The sequence below is a fragment of the Candoia aspera genome, chromosome 2 (assembly GCF_035149785.1).
Source record: "Candoia aspera isolate rCanAsp1 chromosome 2, rCanAsp1.hap2, whole genome shotgun sequence".
Lineage (NCBI taxonomy): Eukaryota > Metazoa > Chordata > Lepidosauria > Squamata > Boidae > Candoia > Candoia aspera.
This window is the reverse complement of record NC_086154.1, coordinates 99,815,440-99,833,619: the sequence shown is the minus strand read 5'-3', so window position 1 is coordinate 99,833,619 and position 18,180 is coordinate 99,815,440. Positions and strand designations below refer to the sequence as shown.

At 38.1% G+C, this 18,180-nt stretch overlaps 1 protein-coding gene across 1 annotated transcript in view; it reads right to left on the bottom strand.

The window, feature by feature from the left end:
- Positions 1–18,180, bottom strand: part of DNAH9 (dynein axonemal heavy chain 9) — a 224,218-nt gene that overhangs the window by 158,667 nt on the left and 47,371 nt on the right. The window contains exons 30-36 of the mRNA XM_063292577.1: positions 17,830–17,968; positions 17,039–17,326; positions 15,902–16,112; positions 14,618–14,745; positions 13,527–13,635; positions 11,512–11,659; positions 6,010–6,184 (exon numbers count right to left, since the gene is read on the bottom strand). Of these exons, the coding sequence (XP_063148647.1) occupies positions 6,010–6,184; positions 11,512–11,659; positions 13,527–13,635; positions 14,618–14,745; positions 15,902–16,112; positions 17,039–17,326; positions 17,830–17,968 (1,198 nt within the window). The remainder of the gene's footprint in view (positions 1–6,009; positions 6,185–11,511; positions 11,660–13,526; positions 13,636–14,617; positions 14,746–15,901; positions 16,113–17,038; positions 17,327–17,829; positions 17,969–18,180) is intronic.

Here is an 18,180-nt window from a genome sequence, read left to right as displayed (position 1 = left end):
CCACTTGAACACTGGGATGAAGTGCCTCCATGCAGTCATTCAAGAAACCCTCTTTGCTGATGACTGTGTGCTCCTGGCACAAAAAGATGCTGATCTACAGTTGATGGTGAACAAATTCTCGGATGCTGCTATGCTCTTCAGCCTGACTATCAGCCTGAACAAGAGTGAAGTACTTTACCAGCCCAAGCCAAATACCAATCCCATAGAACCAAAAATCACTGTTGACAACACCCAGCTGACAAATGTAAACAGCTTCAAATACCTGGGAAGCATCATCTCAAGCGATGGGACTTTGGACAAAGAAAATGACTCCAGGATCAGCAAGGCCAGCCAAGCTCTGGGGCAGCTTCATATTAGAACACTCAATCAATACAACATCTGGATCTTCACAAAGCTGAAAGTCTACAGAGCTGTGGTTATCCCTTCTCTCCTATGCAGATGCGAGTCCTGGACTCTATACCAATGACACATCAAACAATTGGAGAAATTTCACATGTGCACTCTCCACTCCATCCTTGGCATTTGTTGGCAAGACTGTGTCTCCAACCTGGAGGTCTTGGATTGCATGAAGTCTACCAGCACTGAGTCCCTGGTTATCAGAGCCCAGGTGTGGTGGGTGGGACACATCACCAGAATTGTGATGGAATGTGAGGGTAACCTTGGAAGATGGGGGTAGAGATGCCACCTAGGGAACGATCAGATAAAAGAGAAAGGAGCCCGCAACAGAGTAATGGCCACAGAAAGAAACTTAGGAAGGACCAGCCCTAACTACTCAGGTGGTAAATAGGGAAGGCGGGAGATTTGTACTTTCAGATTTGCAAGATTCTGTTAATGCAGCCTTACAATAAAGTAGAATATGCTCATCTTTTCGTGTTTCCTGTCTGGTTTACCTGGGAGGGCTGTCAGGAATGGATGACCACTGTATGCCTCGCCAGTTGCTCCATGGTGTACTGCAGACTGGGAAGAGACCTCAAGCTTATCCATGCAAGCGCTACAGAAGCACTGTGAAGGAAACCCTACACCACTGTGACATCCAGCCAAGGGAGCTAGAAGCTGCAGCTGCTGACAGAACCCGCTGGTGAGCCCTGTGCTATGAAGACACCATCAGCTTTGAAGACAGGTGCAGCCAAACTGATAGAAAACCATGAGCGGTGTCACAGAACAACACCCACAGTTATTACAACAACGGACTTCCAGTGCCCCCATTGTGCTAGACTCTGCACTTTCAGACTGGGGCTGCAGAGCCACTTCCATGTCCACATATGAACTGCGCAATAGCATGTCTTCTTTGAACCTGAAGGACTGCTTATACATGAAGTAACCAATGCAAAAAGGTTATTTCATATCTATGTGGTCTTCTATCTTCTATCTATGTGGTCACTGGGAGACAAAAACAACTTAATCAATCAACCAATCAATGCAAAAAAGCCACAGTGTCAAGGATTGTTGCCTTTCTCTGGATCCTCAGAATGTAGATCTTTGCCAGGGCAGAGGAAGTAACCTGATTAAGATACAAAACAGACACTATACAGTAGGTCATGTTTACATGTGAGAGAACAAGGACTGGGACTTCCACTACGAATTTTCCAGAAGCAAATGTCCAGCCACTATAAGAAAGCTCCTGACAAACTCAGTTCAGACATAATGTTCAGAACTTGCTGTTGGAGGTTGAAGCATTCCATGTGAGCATTTGATCGTTCCTGGGAGTGGGGATCTAGCCTGAACAATGATTATCAATGCAGTTTGTCTGTTTAATTACAACAAAAATAAGATTTATATACAGGAAATGCATTATAAGAATAGGGTAAGCCTAGCACCTTCATTCTACTGGAGAAGAAACACTTGACTTCCATCCTGGAACTGGTTGAAAAGGAAGAAACTGTAGCCCAGATTTCAATCCATTCTTCAGTTTTGGCAATGATGCCAACCAGGTGTCCTATCAGGCAGCAGTTAGCACAATTCCTGACTGATGGATTCCCTGCTTCTTTACCCTTCCCACCAGTGCCAGAACAACTAACACCTATCCTTCCTTGCCATGGGCTGGTCTCTGAGAACATGTGGCTTCCATTGAAAGACCTTTTGCATGGACTCCCCTCTGTTGATGCCCCTTATCCTTAATACTTTCCATCTGGCACATCTACCAGCGACCCGGTGAGAAAAAAAACCACAGTTTTAGTGTTCTTCCTGTCCCTTGGGTAGCAATACAAATTGGCAGAATTCTTATTAATTTCACCAGGTTAAAAAAGAAAGTGTATTTGTAAAACTTGTGGTGAATGGGTGAACTCCCAAAGAAAAAGTCCAGCCTCCCAGGTCCACAGTGGGAAGGTCCCTTCTGAAGGGGTAGTCTGATCAACAGCCTCTAACAAGACGGCTATGGAGGGAACAACAAGTGACGAGAGCAATTGGAGCCGATTGGAGTTAAGGCATTTGCCAGAATGATATGAAGGGAGACTGCAAAACACCAAGAGAACTTGGAAAGCATTATTTTTTACACAGAGCAAGAAAAGACTGGCAGAGGTTGCCTTCACAGTGAGCTGGGGGCAGACTGAGGACAATATAGTGAGTCCTGTTCTTCAGAATTTGTTTTTGACCTGTGCCTTGCACTATGCCTAACCAGACATATGGATGAACCCTCAAATTTCTCTTCCTCTCCTTTTGAAGAACTGTGTCATAAGCTGTTACAGTCATTTTTAAGCAAATCACATTTCCTCCTTCTATCAGAACTTAAAGAACTGTGGTTTATTAGAAATCAGAATGAAAATATAGTTTAAAATCCTGGTTTCTTCTGAAGTAGCAGATTAAACAAAAATAGTTCCTCAAGCCTACACAAAACAGGAAATTGAGGTTTCTTTAGATGTAAAGTATAAGCTTGCAGCATCTCATTGCTACCTGAAAAGAGAGGAGGATGCCAGTCCAAGGGTCATATACAGGCTCACTTGCACAGCAAGAAACCATGCTTCCTGTTACTTCTTAGAGACTGAAATCAGAGAAATTCACAGAGTGCAGAAATGTCTGTAGTGAACGGACTAATACAGTTATTGAAGAGCTAGAAAAAACTCTAAGAAGAAAAAGACAAAGATGGTTCTGGAATATCATAACAGACATATTGGCCTTTAAGGAACACTAGACCAGCTGAAGGTTTTCCAACAAAAATCTGACAAGGAAGCTCATTGCCAATGAGACTGGTATTTTTTCTGCAATTTCATTTCTCTGCTTCTAAAACAACCCTGTTTTTTTCTACTATTTACCCCTCTCCTTCCCCCCAGTTTCTCCCCTTCCCCCAGCTATACTGTAACTGTGCGGACACACAAAAAAGGACTATCAGGATGTCATGTCATATATCTCATTAAGTGGACTAAGATCTATGATAGTTTAGGTGATTGAATAAAAATGGTTAGTCTAAGTCATTAAGGTTTCTCCAAAACTCTTTCCATTTTTTTTTAATTCTTCCCAAGAAGTTCCTTGAAACAAGCAGGGAAACTTTGGAGCAACTGAGATACCAATTAGTACAAGGGTTTGTCATTAAAATGAACCCAGAAATGAGGAGAGAACTCCAGGCTTGCATTAATGATATGAAATATAAATTGATTACTAAATAACAGGTGAAAAATAGGATTAAATAAATAATTGAATAATAAGGCTAATTTAGATGCAGAAATATAGAAAGGGGTTTCCCCTCCCCCCACTTTTTTTTCTTGTTACAGAAGCATCATGAAGAGCTGTCTTGTGGGAAAGAAAATCAGTGAAGGAGAGTTTCAGTGCCCCCACATGGATTAAAACAGAAGGGAAGAGAACAAACCTTTTGCCACCCTTCCCACAAAGAATCCCCTGATTGCAAAGGATCTCAGATAAAACAATGAGAAGATGGTTGTATTTCCTTTTTTTTTTCCAGTAGACAGGTGAGAAGAAAGAGTTGGAAATTTAGTTGTGGTTCACAGTCTTGAAAATAACTAAACATTTTACACAGTGCCTTAAAGTCTCCCCCAAATCAGGCTTGATTCTTAGTGACTGCATGTGACATTAATGTTGCTTTCTTGGCAACTGTGTGGAAGTAGTTTGTCAATGCCTTCTTCTGGGATATTTCTCAATATTTTCTCAGTCTAGCCTACAGCCCTGGGGTTTCCTGACATCTCCCACTCAAGTGCTAACCAAGTCCACTCCTGTTTAGGTTTGTTGAGATCAGCCATGATCAGCTAGGCACTATCCAAGAATTAATTGGTTCAGATTTTATAATAGGGGAACTCAAAGAAAAAGGAGTACCTATAATAAATAATACCTACAACTAATCCAACATTATATAAGGTCTCCAAAGTAAGAACTGAAGAACTGAATCTGCTCATATGATCCAGTCACTGAGAGAGGGCTGATGAAAATTCCCCCTCTCTGTGAGGTGCGTGAAGACACGGGCAAGATGGTAGGCCTCCCTGTAGTAGAAAATACTGTAGTCGTCCACAATGCTTCTTTGCGGAAAACTCTCCTCCCAGAACTACGTGCAGCCCCTAGCATGCTGCACCTGAAACCATGCCCACTGGTCACTGGAAGTAACTGGTATCCATCAGTCACTGTTGAGAATCAATGCTTAAATTGTGCTTTCAGTTTTGTCTTTTTAGCTATCAGGTAAGGACAGTTACAAATAGAACATATACTTGTACTGTACAGGACTTACAGACAGTCCTGATCATTCTTTTTTAAGAAGTTCCTAAATAATAAGCTAGGCAGATTTAAACGGGTCATGGCTATTTCACAGCACCAAGCATATGATGTGTACCAACACAGGAAAATATACATTGATTTCCATTCCAGCTAGCTCATCTATAATATTTTAAGACTTTCTCATGTAAAACCCATGGTACATGACATTCAAAGTCATCTCTAATTGACTTCAACAAAAGTAAAAGCCCCATTATATTTTGATTAGATCGCTTTTAGCAGTTCCAAGTGCATGATAGGATCATAATCATCTAGATTTGGAATGCCTTGCTAGGATGAAATAAAAACAACCTCTTGAGGGAATGTGTAGGGCACAAAGAGAGTTTCAGTAATAGTAGATCCCAAATGATTACACATATTTCTTCTACAACAGAATTCTCACGGTGGATGGATTTGAATGGTTTTTGTTTCTCCATAAGAATCACTGCATTTTCTCCAATATGGGATATGACTAAGTCAGGTGAGAAACTGTTCTTGTCAAGAGATATTATTAGAGCCCCTATTTTGAGGACAAGGACCAGGTTTCCAGCAGTTGGCTTCATACATCATACTAAGTCATCCTCAATTTGGTTTCAATCAAAGAGAATATCTGTAGCTCAGGGTTGAGCTGTGGAGTCCTTGGTGCTCTCTGAGCTTGGTTGTTTTCTTGCAGACATTTCATTGCCCAACTAGGCAACATCTTCAGTGCTAGAAGGGGGTGGGGTTTGCTCTCTGTTTATATATAGTAGCTTGCCCTGTCTGTGTTGGTGGCGAACGGGCACATAGAGGTAAACAACATTTACATGCCATTCAATAAAAAAGCTAAAAAGGAAACAAAAAGTCCAGAACACCTCCTTGCCAGCAATCAACACCCAGATAAGCAAAGATCAACATCAGGATTAACATCAGATGAACAATCAAGCAGTGTACAATACCCTAATCAAGGAACTGCCAACTCAATCAAGCAGTAAACAACAGCCTAATCAAGGAACTACCAAGGAGAGAACAATACCCCCACCAACACAGGCAGGGCAAGCCACTGTATACAAACAGGAAGCAAACCACACTCCCTTCTAGCACTGAAGATGTTGCTTAGTTGGGCAATAAAACGTCTGCAAGAAAACAACCAAGCTCAGAGAGCACCAAGGACTCCACAGTCTGTTTGGTTTATAATTATGACCAAATGCCAAATGTGAACTGTGTGGTTTATAATAAACCAATCATGGCTAAATATGATCTGTGAACCAATTCACTGAGTCTTAGTTTAATATATGAGGCTACATTAATTTATGTCGTTTTTTGTGGAATCAATTTTCTTACCTGGTCTTGGAACAGAGCACCACCGAAGGCCCAGACAGCAGCAAAGACAAAATAAAGTTCATAGAGATCTTTAGGGCAGTCAGGAGGGGTATTCTCCTTGGTGAGGAGGCATTCAAGGAGATAACACAACATCTGAACCATGCTCTGCTCAGGAATGGGAATAATCTTCTTAAATCTATAATGGAGAATTTAACACTTGTGAAGTTTAATTGGATTTAGCATGACTGTCATTGAACAGTACAAGCAGATATCACATAAATCCTCTTTTCAACTGTTAACATTTTTAAAATGTTCATTGTTTATAACTTTCTTATCCACTGCTACAGAGTAGAATAAAATACCATCAGCACATAGCCAAGAAATAACTGTAATCATATATTTGAGCCATTTTAAAACGTTGATCCTCTTAAAAGAAGTGAAATGGAAGTCTTGCAAAGGCACTGATCTGCCATAAATGCAATGAATTCAGAAGTGGCCAAGAGTAATGAAACAGACCCTTTGATATGGGCTTTGGTTATGTTTACAGGTATATGAAGCCAAAAGAAACAGTATACATTTCAGTTCTATATATTACCAAACAGATGTAACAGATAAATCATTCATATTGCCATCTCTCAAAGTATTTAAAACAACCATTATAAATCAAAGGATTTAAGGTATTGATCCATTCTTTGGCCCAGACATTTGAGGAGAACATCTTCCCCAATGTCTTCAAATTTGGATTATTCCACAACTTTAATTTCTCATGTGATTCTGGTTCAAAATTTAAACAAATAAGTCAAGTAGCTTTCAAGGCTAGAAATAAAAATCCTTGTTTCTTTATTTAGACTCTAAAAGTTGCCAAGTGTTACACCTTTACTCTCTAAATAGAGCCAAAGAGGGCAATATTCAGAACAGTTTTCATTCCACAAGAATATACATGTTAAAATAAAAGATCGGTGGTCAAGCTGAAAATCTGGTAGGTAGCCACCTTCATCATATAAGGCAACCTCAATTTCACCAAATGTATTCATGGAGTTTTGGCCTGCCAGAAACATTTTCTCATTAGTTTATCTATGTAAAGTATCTAATAGGGATTAACATTAGAATCCCTCTTGAAATATAAGTTAGTCTTGATGTAATATTTTAATTAAATTGATCTTAATTAAACAGGCTATGATAAAGAAAAATACCAAGCCAAGGATTTTATAGAATCTGTGGAAATTGTAAATCCCAATTTGTTTTTTTTAATATACTTTATTGAAGAAATTTTTAACAAGATAAAAGCAATACAAATATTAGAAAAGAAATGAAGAAAATAAAGAAGAGTTGTGAATAAGTAAGAAAGAAAATAGAAAAAGGAAAAGATTATAAATCCCAAATTCTTCTATAGATGTTGTAGATCCTAAAGGACGTAAATTAGACTTTTTCCAATTGATAATATAACCAAAATATATTGCTGTACATATTGCTTTAGTAATGACATTAATTATCCAAAATAGCCATAATATTATCAGAATATAAAATAATTTGTATTCAGTATCGAATGCCATCACATCCATAATAATCTGAGATTGTCTAATGACAGAAGCAAAGGGTTCAAGAAGCAGATTAAAAATTAAAGAAGATAAGGAGCTACAGTATAATTTAATGGGTCAAGAAAGAAAACTATTTGTAATAACTCTGGCAATGGAATAAACATGCCAATTTGTAACCATATGGAAACCCGTATCTTCTTAGAGTGGACTTCATAAATTCAGTCAGTTTTTGATTGATCAGCAATCAATCAGCAGCTTTTTCAGAGTTGCATGAGATTAGAATAGACTTTTCTAATTTATCTGCCACAATGTCCAAAATATCAATCTCCAGATGGATATTTTCAGATGCATATCTAGTTTTTATTTTAGAGAGAGAGAGAGAGAGAGAGAAAGCCGGTTGTAGTGCTTAAGGCATAAAGCTAAAGCCAGGAGACCATGAATTCTAGTCCTTAGGCACAAAGCCATCTGGGTGACCTTGGGCCAGTCACGCTCTCTCAGCCCTAGGAAGGAGGCAATGGCAAACCATTTCTGAAAAACCTTACCAAGAAAACTGCAGGGACTTGTCCAGGCAGTCTCCAAGAATCGGACACAATTGAATGTATGTATGTATATATATGTGTGTATGTATGTATATATATGGAATTCAGGAGATAGATAGACAGACAGACAGACAGACAGACAGAGTGTGTGTGTGTGTTTTGTTGTTTCAACCAGTGAGCCAATAACTCTGCAGCTTTCTCTCCTGATTCCCAATACTTTGGATTTCAAAGTATATTCAAATTGTTCTGAATGGGGTAGTGCCAATTTAAACTTAGCTGTTAAAAATATTTCATATAATTCATCTATAGTGTTTCCAGCATTAAAAAAAACTAGTTTCTAATTATCATTTCTAACTGTACAAGATTAAAATATCTATGTCTCTTTTTGTCTCTTTTTTGCTGAAGCAATGGATCTATGAATAAATGTCTTAAATGTGACCCAAAAGGATTGGCTTACTAGTAGAACCCCTATTTATTTCAAAAACACCCCAATTTCCTCCTTAATATATTCCACAAAATAAGAATCTCTTATAAAGAAAGTATTCTGGTACCATCTGGGATCAATTAATGTATAATTTTTAAACTTCAAAATTAGACTCACAGAGGAATGCTCTGAACTGGGCCAATTCAGAGTCCACAACTTGATCCAACTAAAACAGAAGAAATTTTTTAAAAATTAATATTCTAGTCTAGAACAGTTTTAGTATATTCCCTTTTGTTGGATTTTTTTTAAAAATGTCACTTATCTATTAACTTAAATTCTGTGATATATGCTTGCAATATTTCCAGTTTTGAGAAGTAGTAAATGGAGCATTTCTGTCTAGCTGAGAATTCGGGTTTAGGTTGAATTCACCAGAAAGAATTACTGACTGGTGGTTTGCAAAATATAATTTTGAAAAAAATCTATGGACTATTTCACAAGTGTTCCTAGTGGAGCCATAAAAATTAATCAGAACAATATCATTGGCTATCATTATAGTGAAGAAAATAAAGTATCTATCACTGTCAAAGTGCTCATATTCCACATCAGTTTTAGAGTTGGTATTAAACGTAATAGCTATCCCACATATTTTATTTGATACCCACTAATATAGGTTCGTCCAGTCCAGCTCCTAGGCCGCAAGAAAAGCTGCTCATTGGGGGTTTCTTGCAATATAATTATATCTGGTTGAAAATTTTCCAACCTGTTACAAATTTGTCTCTTTTGTTTTTTATCTAAGTCCACTTAGATTCCAGCTGATTACTTTAAGTGTCATGCCTCCATGTAGACAAAATATTTCTCAAAGTCAATTTCCCAATATTATAAACATCTCATACTGTACTAAATTTAGTAAGTATCGAATACATAAAAGGATAAAATTTAAGTAATGAATATGGAACTGAAAAAAACACACAAAACGTGTCATAATAAAGAAAATACCCTCCTTAACTAGACTATTAAAAATTAAAAAGAAAAAAAATCCTTCATTTTAAACCTTCAGTTTGGCTTTGGGTACTGTGCGCACACACACACTCCTCCAGCATTGGTAAGAGACATAGAAAAGCAAGCTTCTATATTCATATAGTAGTAACAATTTTTGAAAGAAAGAAAAAGAAGAAAAGGCAAGCTTGTTATTTATCAGACAAGTGCAGAGCCTCTAAAAATTCCACAGCAGCAGATGGGCTTTTAAATCTTTTGATCTCTTCAGGAGAAAGGCAGAAGATTGCTGGATACAAAAAAAAGTATTTAACATCCTTGAACCTTGTGCCAAAGCAAAACCTCTTCTTAAATTTGACACTTATGAAGGAAGAGCTGGATAAATCGTTATTTCATATTCATGATGCTTCAATTCAGGAGTTCATCTTGAAAGTGGTAGAGGATGGTCTCTGGTGCTGGACTTCAGAAATTTAACAGTTATAGGGGCAGATGTCCAGCAGGGATTGTCTCTTGGTTTTAATCTGTAGGCAACCAGTATTTCAAGTTTAAAATTGGCCAGCAATAAGATGTCCCAAATACATTCTTCCATGTAATTAACAAGGGCTCCTGCTGCTCTACATCCAGAGGGAGAGTCCTTATTTTTAAGGTTTTTCTTATGAGTTGCCCATGAGCTTTAAATAGTTTGGTTTGCAGAAGTGTAAGTTTATTGTGGGATTGTTTCTTTACATCTAAAACATTAACTTTGGTTTCATGAAAAGTAACAACAATTTTCTTCAAGGCTTCCAAATCTTAGTCAATTTTAATAGCTTGGGCTTTCATAGTTTTAAATTCCCCATGGATCCCTGATATGTCAGATCCCGGGCTCATAAATCCACAGTCCATCTGTTTAGACATTGACTGAAGATTCATTAATCATTCAAAGCTCATTTCTTCTTGCTGAGGTAGTGATACATCTGCGGTTAATACAGCTTTATCTAATCCAATAGAGTCAGGGGAGGCAGCCATGACACCTTCCTCTCTGTTCGCAATGGCAGTAGAGTATGTAAGCTCATCCAGCTCTCTTCCTCTCCATCACCTGGAGTGGAGCTCTTCGCTCAAGATGACTAAGGGAGAGCCATCTTCTTCATTTCCTGAGATGTATCATTAAAATGATGTGATATCCAAGTTGTTAAAAGAAACTGGGAATTTGGGCATAAATCACTCGCCATTGTGTGAGCAATTCTGTCTACCGGGTTGTAGTGAGATAAAGGGAGGCAACTGCCGAAGCAGCCATCAGAACCAGAAGTTCACGAAACAGTTTTAAATGTGAAGCAGAAGTATAGACTTCATGCAGTGTTCTCCGTGTATTTGTAATCAAGGAAATGAGAAAGGCATTTTTTGCTCTGTCTCAGGCAGGAAAACATGATGTGTCAGTCCTGTCACTCAATTTCACAAGTTAGCTCAAGTTGTAAATTCCTGCAGGATTATTCACTCCCCTATGAATAACTCTTCAAAGAAACGATAGGTACGCTACTGTATGGGATTTCCATGGTATAACATTATCACATGAATAGACTCTGTAAATATGTGTTGTAATGCCTTTTTCGGTCTCTAGGTGTCAGTACTGCACTACTGCATAACTAACAGCACTGAAATAGGCCTCTAATAACAAATACTATTTTTGCAAGCTAATGCTCCAAAAATCTTAGAGTAAAACTACTAGATTTGGGTTGCAAAAATCGAGACAGCAGCAGAGAGATATGGAAAACTCTAACTCTTGGCTGCCATCTAGTGGTTATCTCAATTTTTGCAGCTCAGATCTGGTTGCTCTAATTCCTTTTTTTTTTTTTTTACAAGAGGAAAGGAAAAGTCTGTAAGATTGATACTGAATTCAAGCAAGAAATGAACTGCAGAAATTAGGGCAGGCCAACCACATATTAGGAGACATTTGCAAATATGTGCTTTTTAGCATCACTTAATAAAAATTCATGTTAAATGCAATACAGTAAACAAATTGTGTCAAATCAGTCTTAATGCTGCTTCACTATACCTGATTCGAAGTTTATCCAGACAAACTGGCAAATACTTGTCAAACAAAATGGTCAGGTTAGCTCGTTCTGACTGAGTTTCTCGTCTGTCTATCCAGCTACTCACAGGGGGATTCCAGCCTAAATCAGCTGGATTGATATAAAGGATCCCTGAAGATGTAAAATATCAAAGTTAGTCTTAGAATTTCCACATCTAAATTAGATAGTCCTCTACAAGTTAAACTTAACTCCTGGTAATTTCATAGATATGACCGTGTTGTTTTCTGAACAGCAATATGGAAGTGGCTAGATAATGCCTACTTCTGGGATTTTTTTTCTCCCTCCCAGTCTCCTATATGGCCCGGAGATTTCCTCTCTCAACCGAGTACTAATAGGCTGTGACCCTGCTTTGATTCTGAGCTCAAACAAAATGTGATGGAATGTGAGGATGGCCTTGGAAGACAGTGGTGGTGGTGGTGGTGGGAAGAGATGCTGCCTAGGAAACAATCAGATAAAAGAGAAGGAAGTCTGCAACTGAGTAACAGACACAGAAAGAAACTTAGAAAGGGCCCACCCTAATTACTCTGGTGGTAAATAGGGAGGGTGGGAGATTAGTACCTCAGACTTGCAAGACTGTCATCAGCCCTACCAGGTAAACCAGACAGGAAAGACAGCAAGATAAGCTAATTCTACTTTATTGTAAGGCTACATTAACAGAATCTTGCAAGTCTGAAGTACAAATCTCCCGCCCTCCCTATTTAATGCCAGAGTAATTAAGGAGGGCCCTTTCTAAGTTTCTAAGTGTATACATTTTATGTGGAACTTCCACAAGGTCTTGTAAAGAATTGGTGATGTCCCAAGATGGAAAAAGGCATTAGTAATTTGCTCCTGTTATTAATTTCATTTTTAATTACTTTTTTATACTTTAGGATGGTGCCTTCTGTTTTCTCTTCATTGTGCAGGAAGAACAGATCTTGGGAGTTTTACTAAGGTGTTTTATACTTGTATTCTACTTTGCCCTAACATTCGTCACTGTTTAATTGTTGACTGTGTACCACATAAAATTGCCATCTGTCATTCTCTTGGCAATGCTTTCCATCAACTCTCTTCTAATCAATCAGTTATACCCCACCCCTTCATCCACCTTGATCAACTGAACTGGCATTTGCTTGTTTGGGAACCTGAATTCATGCTCTAAAAATAAAGCAGGAATGAACCAAAGAAAAGTCTACCAGATCTTTACTGGGGCAATAGCTGGAAACTAGGTAAAACATACCTAGCAAATCAACAAGCAACTCTGGAAGACATGGATCTTAACACAAAGGCTCCCTTGGTATGAAATGGGAGACTTAGATTGTGCTACAATTTATTGAGGCAAAACTCAATAGTGTAATTGCTTATCACAGATAATAGTGAATGCTAAGAGAAACATGGAGCTCAGAACAAGTGCTGGAGGCAGCTGGCAGGGTCAAAAAAACCAAGATGGCAGCCACAACCACATGATCAAAGCCCTACCTTTTTTACATGCATCACCCCCCCTGTGGACCTCCTGACAGGTACATATACCAAAAACTAGGCAAATCAGAGTTCGCAATCACATGGCCCCCATCTATTATTGTTAACTGCAATAAGCATAGATAAAAGGCATTACATTTTTAAGCATTACATTCTTAACCATGGTACAGAGTTTAAGACAAAACTCTAACTGCCTCTGGGCTCAAATTTCTATGAATGCAATTCTAAAGAAAATATGTATTTTTTTTTTAGTCTAGCCTTCCCTAATCTGGTGACCCTTATGTAGCAATGGAGTTTAATCCCCAGCTTTATTCATTTATTTAAAAAATTTCTATAGCTGCCCATCTCATGGCAGTGATTCATGCTTAGCATAGCCAATCCCTCTGTCAGATTATGGTAGTTATAATCCAACACATCTGGTGGGACTAGGTTTAAATGTTGGTTTCCCTGAGTTAAGAGTATCCTTCCCATCTTTTGCCATGCCAAGGACAATGTTGCCTTCTTTCTTTCCCCTGCCAACTACCTGCTCGGGACACAGTGGCTGGGGTAGCAGTCCTCAGGTGACTGATCTCAAACAGGAGCCTCATGGTGGGGTTGAGGGGGATCCTTTCATTGCTTGCTAGTGTTAGTACCTGCAGTAGAAGGCATCCAGATTGGAAATACAAAGCACAATGTGAACCACAAAAAAAAAAAGACTATAAAGTGTATACCTCACATTCCTTCTCCAAAGAGGAGCCGCTAAAACGTCTTACAAACTATAGAATCATAATTATTTGAAAACACAGTTAAAAAGCTAAAAGCATCAGCAAGGCAACAAGGCAACAAGGCAAAGCAGTAATAAATTAAATGAGGCAATTATGAAATCAATTTATTTAAAGGAAAAATGGTCTTTAATTGGCCATGGAAGGCAACCTGACCGTTCAGCATATATGTTCCACATATAACTCATTCTCACCAAGTATGCTTAAGAAGGCAATGGCTCATGTTAAGGGGCCAAAACAGCTGAGCTTCAAGGGAATATTCCTACAAAAATTTTGTTCCCCAAATTTATCATGGCTTGAAAGGTATTAAACAGCATCTTGAGCTCTCTTCAAAGATGGCCAGGTAGTCAGCATGTCTGGCAGAATAAAGGGATTACATAACCCCAGCACATCACAACATTTTAGCAGCAACATTCTGTACCAATTCTCAAAGGCAGTCCAACATAGACCATCTTCAGATGGAGTCAAAAAAGTCAAGATGGCAGCCTTGCTTATGCGACTGAAGCCCTGCCCCTTTCTTACTGCACATTGCACATTCTCTGTAGAAATCCAATTGACAACACTTCAATCACTCCAGCAATCAATAACAGAGATCTTGCAGGCCTGCTCGTTACAAGAGTCAGAGAAAGCGTACATGTGATTTTCAGAGCTATTGCCAGAAGCAAAAGTGCTACTTATACTATTTGTATATTTTGAAAATATTCTTCTGAAAACTCAAGGTAGGTTTCTGATAACTCAGTTGAACATTTTCTGGTTTAATTTCTTATGACTAAAATGATCACTGTAAAGCTTATCAATAGCTGTTCTGTATCCTATCTTTAAGAATATTATTACCTTTGAACTTGGGTTTTACCTTATTGTCATCCATGACAGTATTGAGAGATTCAATCCACATTGGATCAATATCACCATCCAACACAATCCATTTGGGGCCATCATGTGTAATGTTGGCTAAATCTCGCATAATCGATGAAAACAATCCTAAAGAGATCACAGGCATCCTCTCTGCTCTTACTAGTAATTCACAAGTTTTATTCAACTTGCATGCAAATGAGCAAAGAAAAACTAGATGCAGTTAATTAAATCTGGTAATTACAAAAGCAACAGGATATGAATAGAATTGCATTCAAGAAGAAATGAAGAAATATTATCAAATAAATAAGAAATAATCTCATTGAAAATAATCTCACATCACTTTACACTGCTGAGACTGATAAACTGTAGAGCAATAAAAAACCACCCTGGGCATTCTTATTAAGAAAAAGAAAGAAAGAAAGGAAAGAAGAACAATGGTTTTGAAAAGGATATTGCTATTGCTTTACTCATTCTCCCTAATTCTTGAGGTCAATGTTATCTTCACAGAAACAACATAAATACAATCAAAGTTTCACATATTTGTATCTCTGAAAAATCACAGAATGCTGTGGTCACAATAAAAATATCCTTGTTTTCCACCATGGGCAATTTCTCTGAAAAAAATCTTCTGTGAGTGCCAGTACATTTTAAATACTCATACTTAAAGATATTACTAGTGATACTTTCTTAGCCAGGTGCCCTTAAGATATCCTGGACCACAAGTCCCAGAATTCTACACTACTGGCTATGGACATCTCAAGGGCACCAGATTGCGGAAGGCTATAGTAGATGTCTGCTTCTAACTCAAGCATGCATATGTGCTACCAAGTAGAAGAAGACACCCATGAAATGTCAGCATATTCCCCATACATATGAAATATATATACTGTATATATATAAAATTCTGTCCTCCAAAATGTTTAAGCCTCTTTAGAGCAAAGTATATTGACTTTCCAAAAATGATCCCTTTGCTTAGAAAAAGGTATGAGGAAACCTTCAGTGTATGCTTAGGAACCTTCTGCTTTTTTACTGTTAGTTCCAGACACAACAACGTCAACCACAACAGAGACCATAATTTAACTGCATATTCTCTTTATGGCCACAGTTGATAATATGGACTAATTCCTAGCTGTCTCTCAAGCATGCCTCCAAGCTGTTCTTTTCTAAAGCAACTCAAAGCAAACATCTAGGGATTGAGGGGTTTTAACTGTTTTTGTGGTTTGGCAAGTTTAATGAAAAAGTAACCCTTTTATTGAATTTCAATACACGGCCTTGATCTTACCATCTTTCCATTCTCTTGTAGACGGATTAATGATGCCAAAGAGTTCATCATTGGTAACCACTTTTGGATTGAGGTCCATCCAAACAGGCCGCCGCTTCATGATATGGTAAGTCTTGTTCAGAGATTTCAGCACCTGAGACTTGCCTGTGCCTGCGTTGCCCACCACAAAGACTGAGTGCCGGACAGCAAGGAGCTCTTCAAGCTGTACTACCTTGAGTAAAAAGCCAATGAGAAAAAAATACCACACTGTGATCATACTAATTACTAGCTATGCAGACAAGAATATATACACTTCAAAAGAAACTGGACAGCTAAGTTCTACAACTGGTTAACAGAGACCAGCACAACAAGATGAAACAGAAATATGAAGAAACACTGCAAAGTGAACAAATAACACAAACTGTAAAGGACCATAAGAAAAACCACGCTGGATCAGGAAAAAACAAACACTGAGTCCACCATTTTGTTCCACAGTGGCCAGTCATTAGCATTAGCATTTTACTTATTCTTCATGAATGTGTCTAATCCCCTTTAAAGGTTTGATAAGTTGATGACAGCAAATTCCACAGGTTAACTCTGTGCTGCATAAAGAACATCATTTTCTGTGTCCTGAATCTCTCAATGCTTAAACTTTATATGACGAGCCTAAAATCTAGAATGCTGATATGTCTCTATGCTTCATTTTATCATTTTCATATCCCCTTTATTTTCCTTTTACTAAGTTAAGAGGTACAAAGCATTGCAATGATTCCTTGTAAGAGAGTTCAATAATTTTGGCTGCTATTTTCCAATACTTAGCAGGTCTATAGTAACCTTTTTGAAGAATGATACAGAATATTCTAAGCATTTTTGCACTAGAATTTTAGAAAGGACTTTAAATTTGGCAATTTTGTTTTCAATTCTTCCCTAATGTTCACAGAAGAAAGAAACAATAGTGAAACACTATGGAATAAAGAGTGAAAAATCTAAAGAACTGTCAGTGCAAAATACTGCACTAGTGATGAATAGCTACATGCATACCTTAGACATATTTCCTTTTAAGGTAGACAAAAGGAACAACCATCTCAAAACAAGTAAGAAGATAAATGTGCTCTGGCCACAATCTGAAGGCTAGATGAATGAAAGACACAGTCTTACTTTGAGTACAAAGTTGTCCTCTGGTTGAAGTTTGAGTTCCAGCACAGCTTGTTTTACAAAGGATTCAAAATTGAGGTCTCGTTTTCTTGGGACATCCAAAGCAGGAAACAGGTCACCAATCAGACCCATGAATACTGGCATGTCATCTGTCACAATCTTTGGAATGTTAAAGTCCCGGAGAGAGCGCATCAGCACCTGGTCCTCAGGACGGTCTGGGTCTCCTCTCTTGAGGGAACCAGCTACAACCAAGACTGATTTGATTGCACGTAATCCCCAGTCATAATGATCCTAACAAGGAAGGGAAAGGAAAGAAGAGGTTAATTCATTTCTACTGAACACACACACCAAACCTGGAAGTAAATCTGCAGATCTCCACATGTTATCAAAGAAGCAGAAACTAATGATATGCTTGCCTTGATCCTCAGTTTCCTGTTGAAAGGACCTGAAACCCAAGCTTTCTTGGAGCCAGTATAGAACCAGCAAGGTTAAGGAAGTGATACAAGAAGATGAAATTTGAATGGACTTGATAATAAATGTTGAAAATTAGTACTGTGCCTGGAAGATCCTAATTCCAGGAACAGCAAGAGTAAAATCCACATCCCCTACATCTTAATTTTTTGGTAAATTAAAGCAATCCAGACAGGAACAAAAACAAGGAGAACAATTGTTCCCACTTTATATTCTAGAATGCTTTGGAAAAAATAAATTTATGACCAATACATCACTGAAGTTGTTCTCAGAACTAATATTTGTCTACATTTGATATCATACAATTACTTAAATCTACTTACCTGCTTGGATAGAAGTTCTTTGCATAACTGATAAAGGGTAATAAACTTCCTAGCTAATAACCGGGCTTCTATAAATCCTTCAGCCACCAGCATAATTTCACAGATCAGCTCAAAGTCTGGCACAACCATCGCGCATGGTCTAGAAAAAAAGTCCACAAAACGTAACCTGGAAATTGCCTTATACAACATCAAAATGTTTGTCCATTTATCCTATTTATTTCATCTGCTGAGAAGCTGTTCTGGATTTGGGGTATTTGCTTTTTTCACATCACCTATGGGTAATCCTTTTTAAGAAGTAAAACAAGCAAAAACAAATTCAAGATACTTTGATAAATTGAGCCTGGACATTCT